Below are 12,042 nucleotides of genomic sequence, written 5' to 3' on the forward strand. Positions count from 1 at the left end.
CTCAATGCACGTTTTTGCAATCGCATTAAAGACTGTTATCCTGGTCCTCTTACCTTCTCCGAGCAAGACGACCATGTCTCCATTAAACTCTAGAGAAGTAATTCAAGCAACATGTCAGTTTGGTATTGAGGTCGCACTCTTACCCACCTCCATCAATCACAGATCCATTTTCCTGTATCTACTGGGAAGTACTTTAGAGAACCTGCTTCTGTCTCACTGGGCAAATGTACAGAATTTAGTATCATGGATGGGTAAGTATAAAAAAAACACAAAAACGGTAGGTTTTCTTTAGGTCGTAACTTATGCCTCCTGAGGCTCAGATTTATTTTCTGTACTGCCAGCAAAGCCAGCGAACTTCTGAATGGGCATTTAAAAAGTTCTTGTGTTTCCAAGAAAGAAGTGTTAAATAAAGGCTAAATATACATATATAATTTAAAACAAAAAGGTACAACATAAAGCACCCTTCTTAAGGGCTATGGCAACATAAATTCTTTAAAAAAAAAAAAAATGTACCTTTACTTAGGCAACACCTTTGTCCAAGGTGACTTACAATTTTAGGTAATCAAATTAAATTACTTACCCATTTACACAGCAGGGTATTAAAACTCATATCATCTCAGGGTAACAAACTGCTAAAAAATACAAATGCAAAACAGAAACATTTCTCCTTAGGCAACACAAAGACCTACAAAACAAACTGGAAAATACGTGTATTTCAATATCTGTAACAGCTAATATTGATGTAACCTTTCTCCCCAACTTTCCAAATTGTTAAGGCTTCTCAAGCCTTTCTCTTCAGAGTTCTCCACTTCCCAATGTTCTCAGGAAAAATGTCCTACATGGCTTATAAAAATAGAAAATCTTAAAAAGACAAAGGACCTCCATCACAAGACTCACAGCATCTCATAGATGAAAGATGTCTTCGTTCTTCATACTTCTGCTCGGCAGCGGTTAAAACCTTATTCAAGGTTAACAATGTTTGGCAGCATCGAAAGTGTGTTTCTGAGTTGGTCATTTGCACCGAAGTGCCAGCTGGTGCAAATCGCAACGCGTCTCCACAAGGGGGTGTAATCACTACATGTGTCCACAAGGCGGTAAAAAATTCTTCACAAAGAGGAACCATTAGGCAGGGCACCTCTTACCTGGGTAAGTGATGCGAAACAGTGTATGCTTTTGAATAATGAGCTTATGAAAGAAATGTACTCACTCAAACACCAACAGTGCAGTTGCATCTCTGTCTGTTGCAGGGGTCTACAACCCTGGTCCTCACATGCCACAGGGATGCTGGTTTTCAGTCCAGCTGAGCTAAATGACTATGAGTCTGCAGAAAAAGTGAAACAAAGAGAAAATAATACAGTGCTGTTTTATTTAGTTTTGCTTCATCAACACTTCAGCACTCAGTTGCTTGAAGGCTAAGTATGAAACACAGCAGACCTGTTGGCATGTGAGGAGCAGAGTTGCTGACCCCTGTCCTATGGACTCTCCCTCATCCTCCTCTCTCGTCCCTCATATCTTCCCCAGCTTCTCCCCCTCCTGCCTGGCCTGCAGTCTGGATGAGAGGCCTCTCCTGGCATAGGTGGACTGCCTCTGCTGGGCTAGGAAGGACTGGGCTTGACCTGGTGATCCTGAGCGATCAACGGCCACCTTCTGGTGCAGTGCCATGCCCTGCAGGAGAGGAGTGCGAGGGATGAGGAAAACAGCAACAGTAGCCATGAAGCACACTACAAGCTCAGCTCAAACTCGAGAGCTGCAGGCACACTCAATCACAGCCTCTCTCAACACATGTGCGTGCTCACACGCTCACTCACCATGTTGTACCAGGCATTGATGATGATCTTCTCCTCCTGGTCGCGTCTGGACCTGGCCTTCTCGAGATCATGCTGCATGCCACGTGAAGCACAGTCAGGATGTTTGTGCACCAGCTCAGAGTGACTAAAACTCTCATCCAGCTCACGGTCAAGATGGGACCTTGGAGGTTGTGGGTATCGAGTAGGGCCTTACCTCAAGGCTGTGGATTTTCCGGTTCTTATTAGTGAGTTGGTTCTTCAGTGACTGTGTCTCAGAAGGAGCAGGCTGGGATGACTGCCCAGGGTCCAGGGTGTCAATCGCCTGCCAGACAAACCAAGGCACTCAACCAGCACATCAACAAGCTCACCTGTAAGTATAAAGTAACCTGGAACAGGCCATTACACGCTAGATGGACAGAAGGTCTGCGTTCTGTGTCATGACCCCAAATTTATGAATGAAGGACACCCCAAAACATTCTGAAATGGTATTCACAATAAAAAAAATACTACCTGACTTTCAAAGGGAACAAAGAAATACCACTTCATGTGGGGAAAGTGACTATTAGCAAATTATCCACACCTGCCAAGATCAGATTTCACATGTATCAAAACTGAGTTTTTGATTAATAAATTCTCTGCTGGGTGGCAACAGAGCCCCCCCCCCCCACAGACCGTGAGGTCCTCCTAGGGCAGGGGTCCATGTTACAAATGAAGGCCGGTCCACTGACCCTCCGTGCTTTCTCCACGTAGTGCTTGTAACGCCGCTCCATCTGCTTCATGTCCTCGTCCTTCATCCTGAGGCTCTCCTGCAGCTCATCAATCCTTTTTGACACTGACCCCCACAAACACAAAAGCACAATTATCAACAAAGAGATTGCCCACAGAGGGCGCTGTATACAGTCTCTGAGAACGGAAGAAGGGACTGACTGTGGCTGTCCACTCTGGGCTCCAGGTCATCTATGAACTCCTTCTTCTTCTGGAGATCGGAGTGTGCCTCATGGAGTTTCTCCCTGGAAAAAGAACCGTACAGAAATAAAAAGAAAATATTACAGGATATATGTGGAACCTTTTTTACCAAAAAGCTGCTAAAGTCCTTTTCAAAGCAAAAAGGTATAGTACTTCAACCTAATATTTGTAGCAGCATATGACCCCATGGATATGCAAGACAAACAATGTATGCATATGTAGAAGGTCAAGGTAACAATAGTAACACAGATTAATGAAAATCACTCACAGGTGTTGTTCCAGCTTCTTCTTCAACAAGGATGCCTGCAAACAAAACATAACATGAACATCTGACCAATACATCAACATCAAACAAGGTTCCATGCTTGAAAAAGATTATCTGGATCAAGCGAAGCATGCAGAGTCTGAGTGGTACTTACGATGGCCTGACCAGAGGACAGCGATCGATCAGAGGAGACAGGAGAAAGGGAGTGGGTGTTATTCACCACGCCACACACATTTGGTCCCCCATACGACGACTATCACCAAGAGCACAGCACTGCTGGGAGATAGGCTCCCTCCACAGGCCTTAGCCGACACACAGTGCCACACGCTGCAGATACGTTGCGCATTCCTTGAGTGAACTCTGACTATTTATCTGGACCTGTAACTGCCTTTCGAGCACAAGCACTACTCTGTAAAATTATGATTGTTTCAAATCACCGTCATTTTCGGAAGCACTGGCATTCACCTGCCAGTGTTGTATCAGAGAGGTGCTGGTAATGTGACAGTTACACTGTAGAAGAATGGGGGAAGTAAGTTATAGGCACTGGAGGAGAAGGGGGGCAGTGTGTAGGACTTGACGGCCACACACTCACATCTTCAGCTTTACTGTTCTTTTCTTCCAAGGCCCTCTGCAAGTCCTCCAGCTGTGTGCGAAGCTCCGAGATCTGCTGCTGGTTCAGCCTGTACGAGCAGAGGCACAGTGTCCACGCAAGCAAGCAAATGCACACACACACGCGCGCGCGCGCGCGCGCATGAACGTACGCACGCACGGCTCGTTTTCCTTCTGTTGCCCGGAATACATCCTACACAGAAGGCCAGACGGCAATGCTTGTCACTCGCGCACACTGCGCACACACACACTGCGCACACACCTCGCCCACACACATACGCAAACATACACTGAGCATGCACTCTCAGAACCAATCTGCCACTGGACGGCCTGAACCATCCCACACACAGAGATAGACACTGGGGGATTTCAGGTCTTGGGTGGTTTAGAAATTCCTCTCAGTAATAAATAAAACAGACAGAGAGGGACACACGTGGCGCAAGAACCACGAGTCCAAATCGATACACAAGCTCACCTGTTCTGGGTCTCTGCTGCAGTGCGGCTTCGCTGTGATGCCTCCAGCTGGGCCTGGAGCTCCAGCAGCTGCCGACGGTAACTCTCTTCCTGGGCGCACAGCATGCTGTTCTCATTCTGCAGCCGCACCAGCGTCTCTCTGGGGATGGAAGACAAATGTACATACTTGTACTCACAAGTTCACTGTTTAAGTGTTTTACAATGAAGCAGAACTCAGTTCTGTCCACAGGCTACAAGGGCTAAAGTCATCCTCTCAATTAACATCTACGCAAATCGTTACGGCTTCTGCCTGCAGCACGTTTCCTTTCACGTGAGCCCCAACTGGGACTTGCCGAGGTTGCACTGGATAGCGATGGAACTGCAGCTGCAGAGCTTCCTCAGTGACTCACTTGAACTCAGTGGGCATGATTTCCGATGCCAGATTCCCCACTGTGCCTGGGTCGCTACACAGGCCACCTGTGTGTGTGTGTGGTGGGGATCAAGTTGGCAGAGAAGACAAAAATATGCAGATTAGAGTTTAAATTTGAACAAGCACAAGTGATTTAAAGGAAACAACAAAATTTGTCCAAAAGTGAGATCAGACTTGAGAATTTTAAACTATATGGTCAAGGCTTTTACCTGCTTGGCTGAGACACGTCTGCTGCACCTGCGCACACCTGAGCTCCTCGTTCGTTTCCCGCAGCGTGTCCCTCTCTGCAAGGAGACGCTGCAGACACACAAATAATGCTTCACTCACACCCGCTCAGTCGGCAGGATATTCTCGTATACACACCACCTTAGTGGGGCACACCGAACAAACAACGCCCACATGCCAGTCCAAGCCGTTCCTGGGCTTCTGCGAGCTGGCCGCAAACCCACCTCCTTCTCTTTCAGCATTGCCTCGTACTTGTCATGGAGGTTCTTGTACTCAAACTTCCACTTCTCCGCCTTCAGGGATTCAGCTGAGTGCTTGGTGTGGAGCTCTTGCACCTGCAGCACACATCCACATCAACACACACACACAGATGCAATGAGTCCTAGATGAGACTGATACCAGACAGCCATCCCAAATGTGGAGTACATGCTCCACGCTGGAACTTGAGCCTGTGACACATTTCAGGTTCCATCACCAAGATGTGTCCTGCTGCTGTACTTCAGAATTCAAGTACTTAGCATGAATTGCTTCAGTAAATAATCAGCAGCAAAAAGTGAGCGGGTCATAAAAGAGTAATGCAATGTAACTGTGTGCCTCCCTACCAATCCCAGACTTCCCATACCCATCCCTTCCCTCTCACCTGGACCTGGCAGACATCCAGCTGGCTGCGCACAGTGTTGGCACGACGCAGTTCCTCCTCCAGTTCACAGGTGCGCTGCATGTACACGGTGTTGCGTTCCTCCAGCTGCCGCACCTGCCGCCGCAGATGGCCCAGGTCCTCTAGCTTCCTCTTGTATGTCTCCACCAGGGCCTCTAGCCGGCCCACGCGGTCCGAGGAGTGCCTGGTGGTTACCAACATGCTCAAGCTCCATTAAGGACCAGATCCCACATGGAGACGGAGACAGAGCTCATCATGGGCATATTTGGAGGTAAAATGTGCTCAATTACTTGTTCTCTCTGTAAACATTTTACTGAGGTTGTAAAGACAATGACACGGTGGGAGAGATGCAGGCTTTGATGGACACACGTCTGGAACTCTAAGCTTCTGAATAACATTACTGAGACAATGCAAGGCCAAGGATTCTAAGCGTTTCCCTTCATTCTTCAGCTACGCCTTGCATCCGTCTCTCCATCAACTTATGACCCACGCACAGCCCATGTCCACCACACCTGAGCACATCCATTTCATCCTTGAGGCTTTGGGCCTCCTGGGCCAGGCTGGAAAGCTCCTCATTGCGCCGCTGAAGCTCTGAGAGCTCTCGTTCGAGCAGGTCCCCACGGAGGCGCAGGTCATCCCGACTGCTCTCCAGCCTGTCGGGTGGAAGGCAGATTCACACTGTTCACACACTGCACTTTAATGAGCTGCTAGACAAAGTAATGCTGACAGTGAGCAACATTTAAAGACAAGAGCCATGGAACTATCAATGGCAGGCACACAAACACAAACACTGGTACTGAATCACTCAAAGACAGATCACTTGTGAAGACTTGAGAGGGCAATGGTGAAGAACAGCAGGTCCTATCCACACCTGAAGTTCTCCTCTTGTAGCTGCTCTAACTGGCTCTGCAGCAGCAGCAGCTTCTTGCCCGCGACGGCATCGGGGGTGTCGCTCCGACTCAGCCTCTCCCTCAGAGACCGTGCTTCAGTCTCCAGAGCTGCCTTCTCCTCTTGCGCTGCCGATAGCTGCCGGGGAGAAGACAAAAAAAAACACAACTGTGTCCCATTAAGGAGACTGGAGGAAGAGAAAAACACGGAAGGAGAGGGTGCTAATGATAGAAAACAAGAAGAGGATTTGGATACAGACAGCAAAATGTGGGATATACCTGAAACACTGACATTATTCCCTTAAGGAACTTCATCCCAACATGCTGCAGTGTATAAGCATAACATACGAGCTGTTTACACAACTCTGCTAAGAATTACTGCTCTGCATGTTGATGATGACAGAGAAATACAAAATAGGATATACCAGCAAAGTATTGCTATGGCTAGGGGAATTGACAACTTGGGTATAAAACTTAAAATGGGCAAAGAGACATAGATATAGACATATTAAGGACAAAAAAATAAACCCCGAATATGTCTGATACAACGTATATCTGCTAGTTTAGTTGAAACTCAGAAACCTACGACAGATTTTATGTCTTATTTATATTTCACATGCAAAGGTTATGTTAGCTATGGCTGGCACTCCAAAATGTTCTGCAGTACGGTTAACAAATGGTGCTCTGAGCTGAACTCATCAGTAAAAAGTGTGGTAAAAATGTAATTTTCTGTTATGAAATACAAAAAAAAACAGCAAAAAAGACTGCACTCTTCAAAAGTTATAGGTTTACAAGTTAATCAGACAGTGCTTGGGGTGAGACAGTCACAACTGACAATCATCACTAACTCCCCAGTGTGCGTGAAGACGTGTCAGAAAGACAATGGCGTTCAGAGCTTTCAGCAGCTACAATATGGTAAGTACCACGCTGATGGGGAGTGACAGCAGATGACAAGCACACACAAAGAAGTACCACATCATGTGCAAGTTTGCGCTCAACAAGGTTCGGTACACGGGAAGCAGTTCTCTAATGGACCCTGCTAATGGCTCGGCAAGCAGGCATTTGTGTCTCCAGAGGGGACATACTCACCAGTGAGACATCAGCGCAAGACCTCAAAGCTGAGCAACTTTACAGGACAAACGGCTCACTTTAGCAACAGACAATTAAAGCAGTTAGCGAGCTTAAATCTCATCTCGACACGTCAATTAAGTAATTGATTACTTTTGAAGGATAATCTTTTTAGTTAATAAAAGATAAAAACAGGGCTCAAGTTGAGTAGCACACAATCTATTTTCACTGACCACCAGTGAAACTGGACAAGGTAGCATTTATGTAAGGATGTTCAACAACGTACGTTTATTCATTTAGCGCTTTAGCATTTAACACTTTACTCCAAAGCGACTCACAATGTTAAGCTACATACAATTATTTTCCCATTTATGCAGCTCAGTAATTTGGGGTGCAGAGATTTAGGGTAAGTACTCTGGTCATAGTTACTGATGTGCTTATGCAAAAATGTACAAATATTTCATATTTGTATTATATTTTAATTTGTATAAAATACAGCTGGATTCATATTTTTGCGTAATAATAAAAAAAAAAAAACATGGATGGTCATTTTGTACTATTGCAGGTACTTGCTCAATGTTCATATATTGTGTATAAACAGCAGTTACACTCAGGTGGTAGGGAACTGAGACATCAACAAAACTTTTACTTAAAAGTGCAGTTTCATGTAAACACTGAAATGTTAAGTGCCAATCCGCTAAAACTCCAGCTAAACGGTCCTCTCCAGCGAACAGTGAGAAAAGCTTGGTAAAGTCAGTTCTCTCGGTTCCACCTGACAGGCTGACCTACAGGGTTAAGGGACAGACCTGCCGAATTACACAGAGCAAATGATCACATGCTCTTCTAGCGCATCTGCCTCGTTTCTCACCTGACGCTCGAGATCGCGGCAGCGCTGGCTCAAGTCCTCATTCTCCACTGCCTCCTCACTGAGGAAATAGTACTTCCTGGACTGGAGGTGTGAGATAAAGAGGTACAGTGCTTGAAGTGCGAAATACGGATAGATGAACAGGAAGGCGGATATGTTAAAATTATGCGAAATTTCTGTGAAACACAAAACTAAAAGAAACGAAAGAGATTAAAAACACAAAACGAACATTCAACCTCATAGTCAAAGTCAGGATACATCTCTGGGCTTCCTGGCTCCACTGTATCTTTGGTTAGCAGCTTAAGAGGACGATAAAAAATTCATAAGTCACTGGAAGGTCACAGTACAGACTCAGTATGACACGCGTTTGTTCATGAATTGTTAAAAAAAAAAAAGCTGTATATTTTGGAATGTTATGTAAGCTTTTGTTGATTCAGAATAAATATAGGTATTTAGAAGTCAAAACCAAAAAAACGCATCGTGGTAAGAGTGTACGGAGAATGACAAACGATGCAGAGGAGGCTGCAGGTTCAAATGCAATCAGAAAAGTGTTCTTACTTCCTGGATAGCACTCATAACGAGGTGCTGTACAGACTCCTCTAGAGTCATGATCTGCTGGATGTGTTCTGAAGGGAAAAAGCACAATATTTCAATCTAAAAACACACTAATCAAGACCGTCACTCAAAACGAGCTGCCGTTGACAAGCTATGAGTGTGTGTTCTTTCCTACAGCCATTAACAGCAAAGCTGATTGATAGGGCGAAGTAAAGTAACCTGACAACGAATGGAAGACTATAGAGGTGGCTCTGTAAATAAAAACCGGGGAACATGAGAACGCTTTAATAGGATAAGGCAGATGTTATGCCCAGCAACTCGTTCCTGGCTCAGTCATAATTCAAAACCTATAAAGTCGATCTCCTGCTGAATAATAATGTGACATTACAAACAAGTATACTGTGCGTGTTAAACTTACATTTACCTGCACAGATGTAAAACCAGTACTTTATCAGGTGTACAATCGTGGATGTATCTTCTAAATTAATAAAAGCATGGGAATTATGATGTGCCGATTGCCATCTATAGGTCACCTTGCTTTCTCTCACAGCTGACAGCGCAGCCGAGCACCAGCTGCACCAGCTTGCCCAGTTCGCTCACATCTCCCATTTCACCGATCAGGCTGACGTCTGGCAAGTGCTCATCTGAAATCGGATGCCCCAACACCTGGGGAGGAGAAGAGGAGGAGAGCTGACAGAGGGAAAGGCAGGCAAAACGGACACAAGAGATGTCCACCTAATTGAAAGCACACAAAAATCAAGTTGGCACTTTGTTCAAGAGGCACAAGGACCACTACCTGGTAATTAAGAGAGCACAAGAGTCCCATAATGTGACATAAAATTTAAAACTGGGACAAAAAAAAAAAAAAAAAAATCCACTCACATCATGGTAATACTCCAGCACACTTTGAAGAATTTTCTTCAGGTTGCTGACCTGTGAGAACATCATCCACCAAACAATTAAGCTGCGGTGCCCTTTATTCAGCTCATGTTTTAAAAACTTATGACTATTAAATAAATAGATGCCGCTTAAATGTAGTCACTTAATTTTCACTGCTTTGTGTGCCGTTTGCATCTGACCAGTTAAACCGCACCTTCAGGCGCCAGTTGGTGCTGCTTTCCTCCTTGATTCGACCCAGCCAAGTCTCATTGAACCAGGATGGGTCTCTGTGGATGAGAGTGCAGGAAAGCTACTATATGCAACACACACCGACTGGAGGGACAAGATTGTACACAGGAAATGGTACAGTTCACAGCGAGGGGTTTCCAAACCAGCGGGTTCACACTGATCTCATAGATGATGCTCTTCCCCACAACTGAAGCGCAACATCCCAGCAATGGCAGGCAAAGGTAAAGCTTCACGATTACACATTCTCTAAACACTCAGTTACTCTTCGATAGTGGGGATGGAGGGAAGATAAGCATGCTTTAGATTCAAACGTTGCCGTTTTTGTGTTTTTGTCAACGCGAGATTTGCAAGAGAGCTGTATCTGAAGTGCTGCTCCGGCTGTTCTGCTACACCCCATCCCCACGGGCCCTGACTGTGCTTACATCCTGTGCAGCACGTGGGCAATGGCCACCCCGCTGGTCAGGTCCTGCTTGCTGGTACAGGATGGCACCTGGAACGTCTGCAGCTGAGAGCGGAGAAGGGCAAAACGGGAAGCAGGGGCGATGTTTCATGAAGGACAGCGGCACGGGGTGGGGGACAAGAATTAGGAAAGGAGATTTAAGAAAAGAAAGAGGATTAACTGCCCGAAGCATACAACAATGTACAGTGCATAACAATGCATTCAGGCGAAGGGAGGACAAGAACAGCACAACACACACACACACAATCTGAAACTGCTTGTCCCAAGCGGGGTCGTGGGGAGCCGGAGCCTAACCCGGCAACACAGGGCGTAAGGCCGGAGGGGGAGGGGACGCACCCAGGATGGGACGCCAGTCCGTCGCACGGCACCCCAAGAGGGACTCGAACCCCAGACCCGCCGGAAAGCGGGACCCGGCCAAACCCGTCGTGCCCCCCCACAGCACGACACGTGCACTTCAAATACAGCCAAGATTATAAAGAATAACACGGGGAACTACATGAATAAGATATTACAATTCCCTGAGTGCTACGATCCATTAGTGCCACACCTGGCTTTACTGTCGTCATATCCTTTAAAGCGCACAGAAAACAGCAACGATTTGAGTCTTGGTAGGTAGGCAGACAAGGGCCTGCCTGCGAACTCTCTTATGTTTCAAACAACGTCTTTCTAAATTTTGTGTGTGCGTGAGGTATTGTCGAATATGGTACGCCTCACCATAACACTGTTCTCCTTAACATTCATTAATTTTATCTATATTATGATTATTAATACATTCAACTAGTAGAGAGAAGTACAATCAATTAGATGATGTCACTGGAAAAGGGAGTCTGTCCATCTGACGTGTTTTTCACAAACGCGTTTTTACTTTTTTTATCCACCAACACCAGCTTCCGCCAGTTTGCTGTTGCAATAGTACTACAGTACTACTGTACAGTAAGTACAGTTGAGTTGCCTTGTTAACCAGTGTAGGTAGTGGTGAAAGCCATGCGCGTGCCATGGAGCGCGAGAAAGAGAGAGAGAGAGAGAGAGAGAGAGAGATTGAAAGCAACGATGAATAACATGATCGCGAGAGGAGCCGCGCACAGGCAGCCTGACGACTAGTCTCTCTCCGCTGAAGGACACACACGACGTACCCAGTGTAGTAACGAGTCACACAGCTCTGCCTTGTCCACACTCATCCTCCCCTCTCTGCTCTTTGCACAAGCAGCTCTTCCGCTGGCACAAAAATAACCCCTAAACTACCCGCCCTTTCGAGTTGTACGAGTTACTGTAGTTACAGCCGTCGTTATTATCGCTTGTTTCTCGCGCTCCACCACGCCAGCTTCGGCCTCTCCTATTTTCTCTCTCGCGGTTCCTCCGATCGGTAAACAAAGCCACTCCAGCGGGTCCTTGACGGCCACCGTACAAGAGAAAAATCCTGGGAAACCGAGCGCCTAGCTGTCCATCTACACGCCTGTGTGGACAGGAAGCAGTTGCCGAGTACATTATTATTATTATTATTATTATTATTATTATAAAAAAATAAGAAAAATAAACATAATAATAATAATAATAATAATAATAATTGTTGTGTGGTTCATGGTTAAACACTGACTGATACGAATACATTATTTGTTCTTTTAAGAATTACATGAACGCATATCATTTTACATGTGATAATTTTCTACAGAAAACAAGCTAAATACA

The 12,042-nt window shown here is 45.7% G+C and overlaps 1 protein-coding gene across 2 annotated transcripts; it reads right to left on the reverse strand.

Moving 5' to 3' along the window:
• Window positions 1–138: 138 nt before the first annotated feature.
• LOC108926129 (protein Hook homolog 2-like) lies at window positions 139–11,819 on the reverse strand. Of its 2 annotated transcripts, XM_018738646.2 has the most exons (24): window positions 11,490–11,819; window positions 10,319–10,401; window positions 9,862–9,934; window positions 9,651–9,701; window positions 9,302–9,434; window positions 8,772–8,839; window positions 8,450–8,512; window positions 8,217–8,297; window positions 6,265–6,419; window positions 5,906–6,046; window positions 5,376–5,577; window positions 4,960–5,070; window positions 4,720–4,807; window positions 4,491–4,557; window positions 4,103–4,240; window positions 3,611–3,698; window positions 3,173–3,178; window positions 3,022–3,056; window positions 2,715–2,797; window positions 2,516–2,619; window positions 2,002–2,109; window positions 1,809–1,880; window positions 1,435–1,665; window positions 139–1,321 (listed from the first exon to the last, which is right to left on the reverse strand). In XM_018738646.2, exons 1-23 carry the CDS (start codon window positions 11,532–11,534, stop codon window positions 1,507–1,509), a joined length of 2,154 nt encoding a protein of 717 aa, XP_018594162.1. In that variant the 5' UTR covers window positions 11,535–11,819; the 3' UTR covers window positions 139–1,321; window positions 1,435–1,506. The 2 variants fall into 2 exon arrangements, with proteins under 2 accessions (XP_018594162.1, XP_018594163.1); XM_018738647.2 differs by lacking the exon at window positions 3,173–3,178.
• Between the last annotated feature and the right edge of the window lie 223 nt (window positions 11,820–12,042).

This window comes from Scleropages formosus, chromosome 3 (assembly GCF_900964775.1).
Source record: "Scleropages formosus chromosome 3, fSclFor1.1, whole genome shotgun sequence".
NCBI classification, from domain to species: Eukaryota; Metazoa; Chordata; class Actinopteri; order Osteoglossiformes; family Osteoglossidae; genus Scleropages; species Scleropages formosus.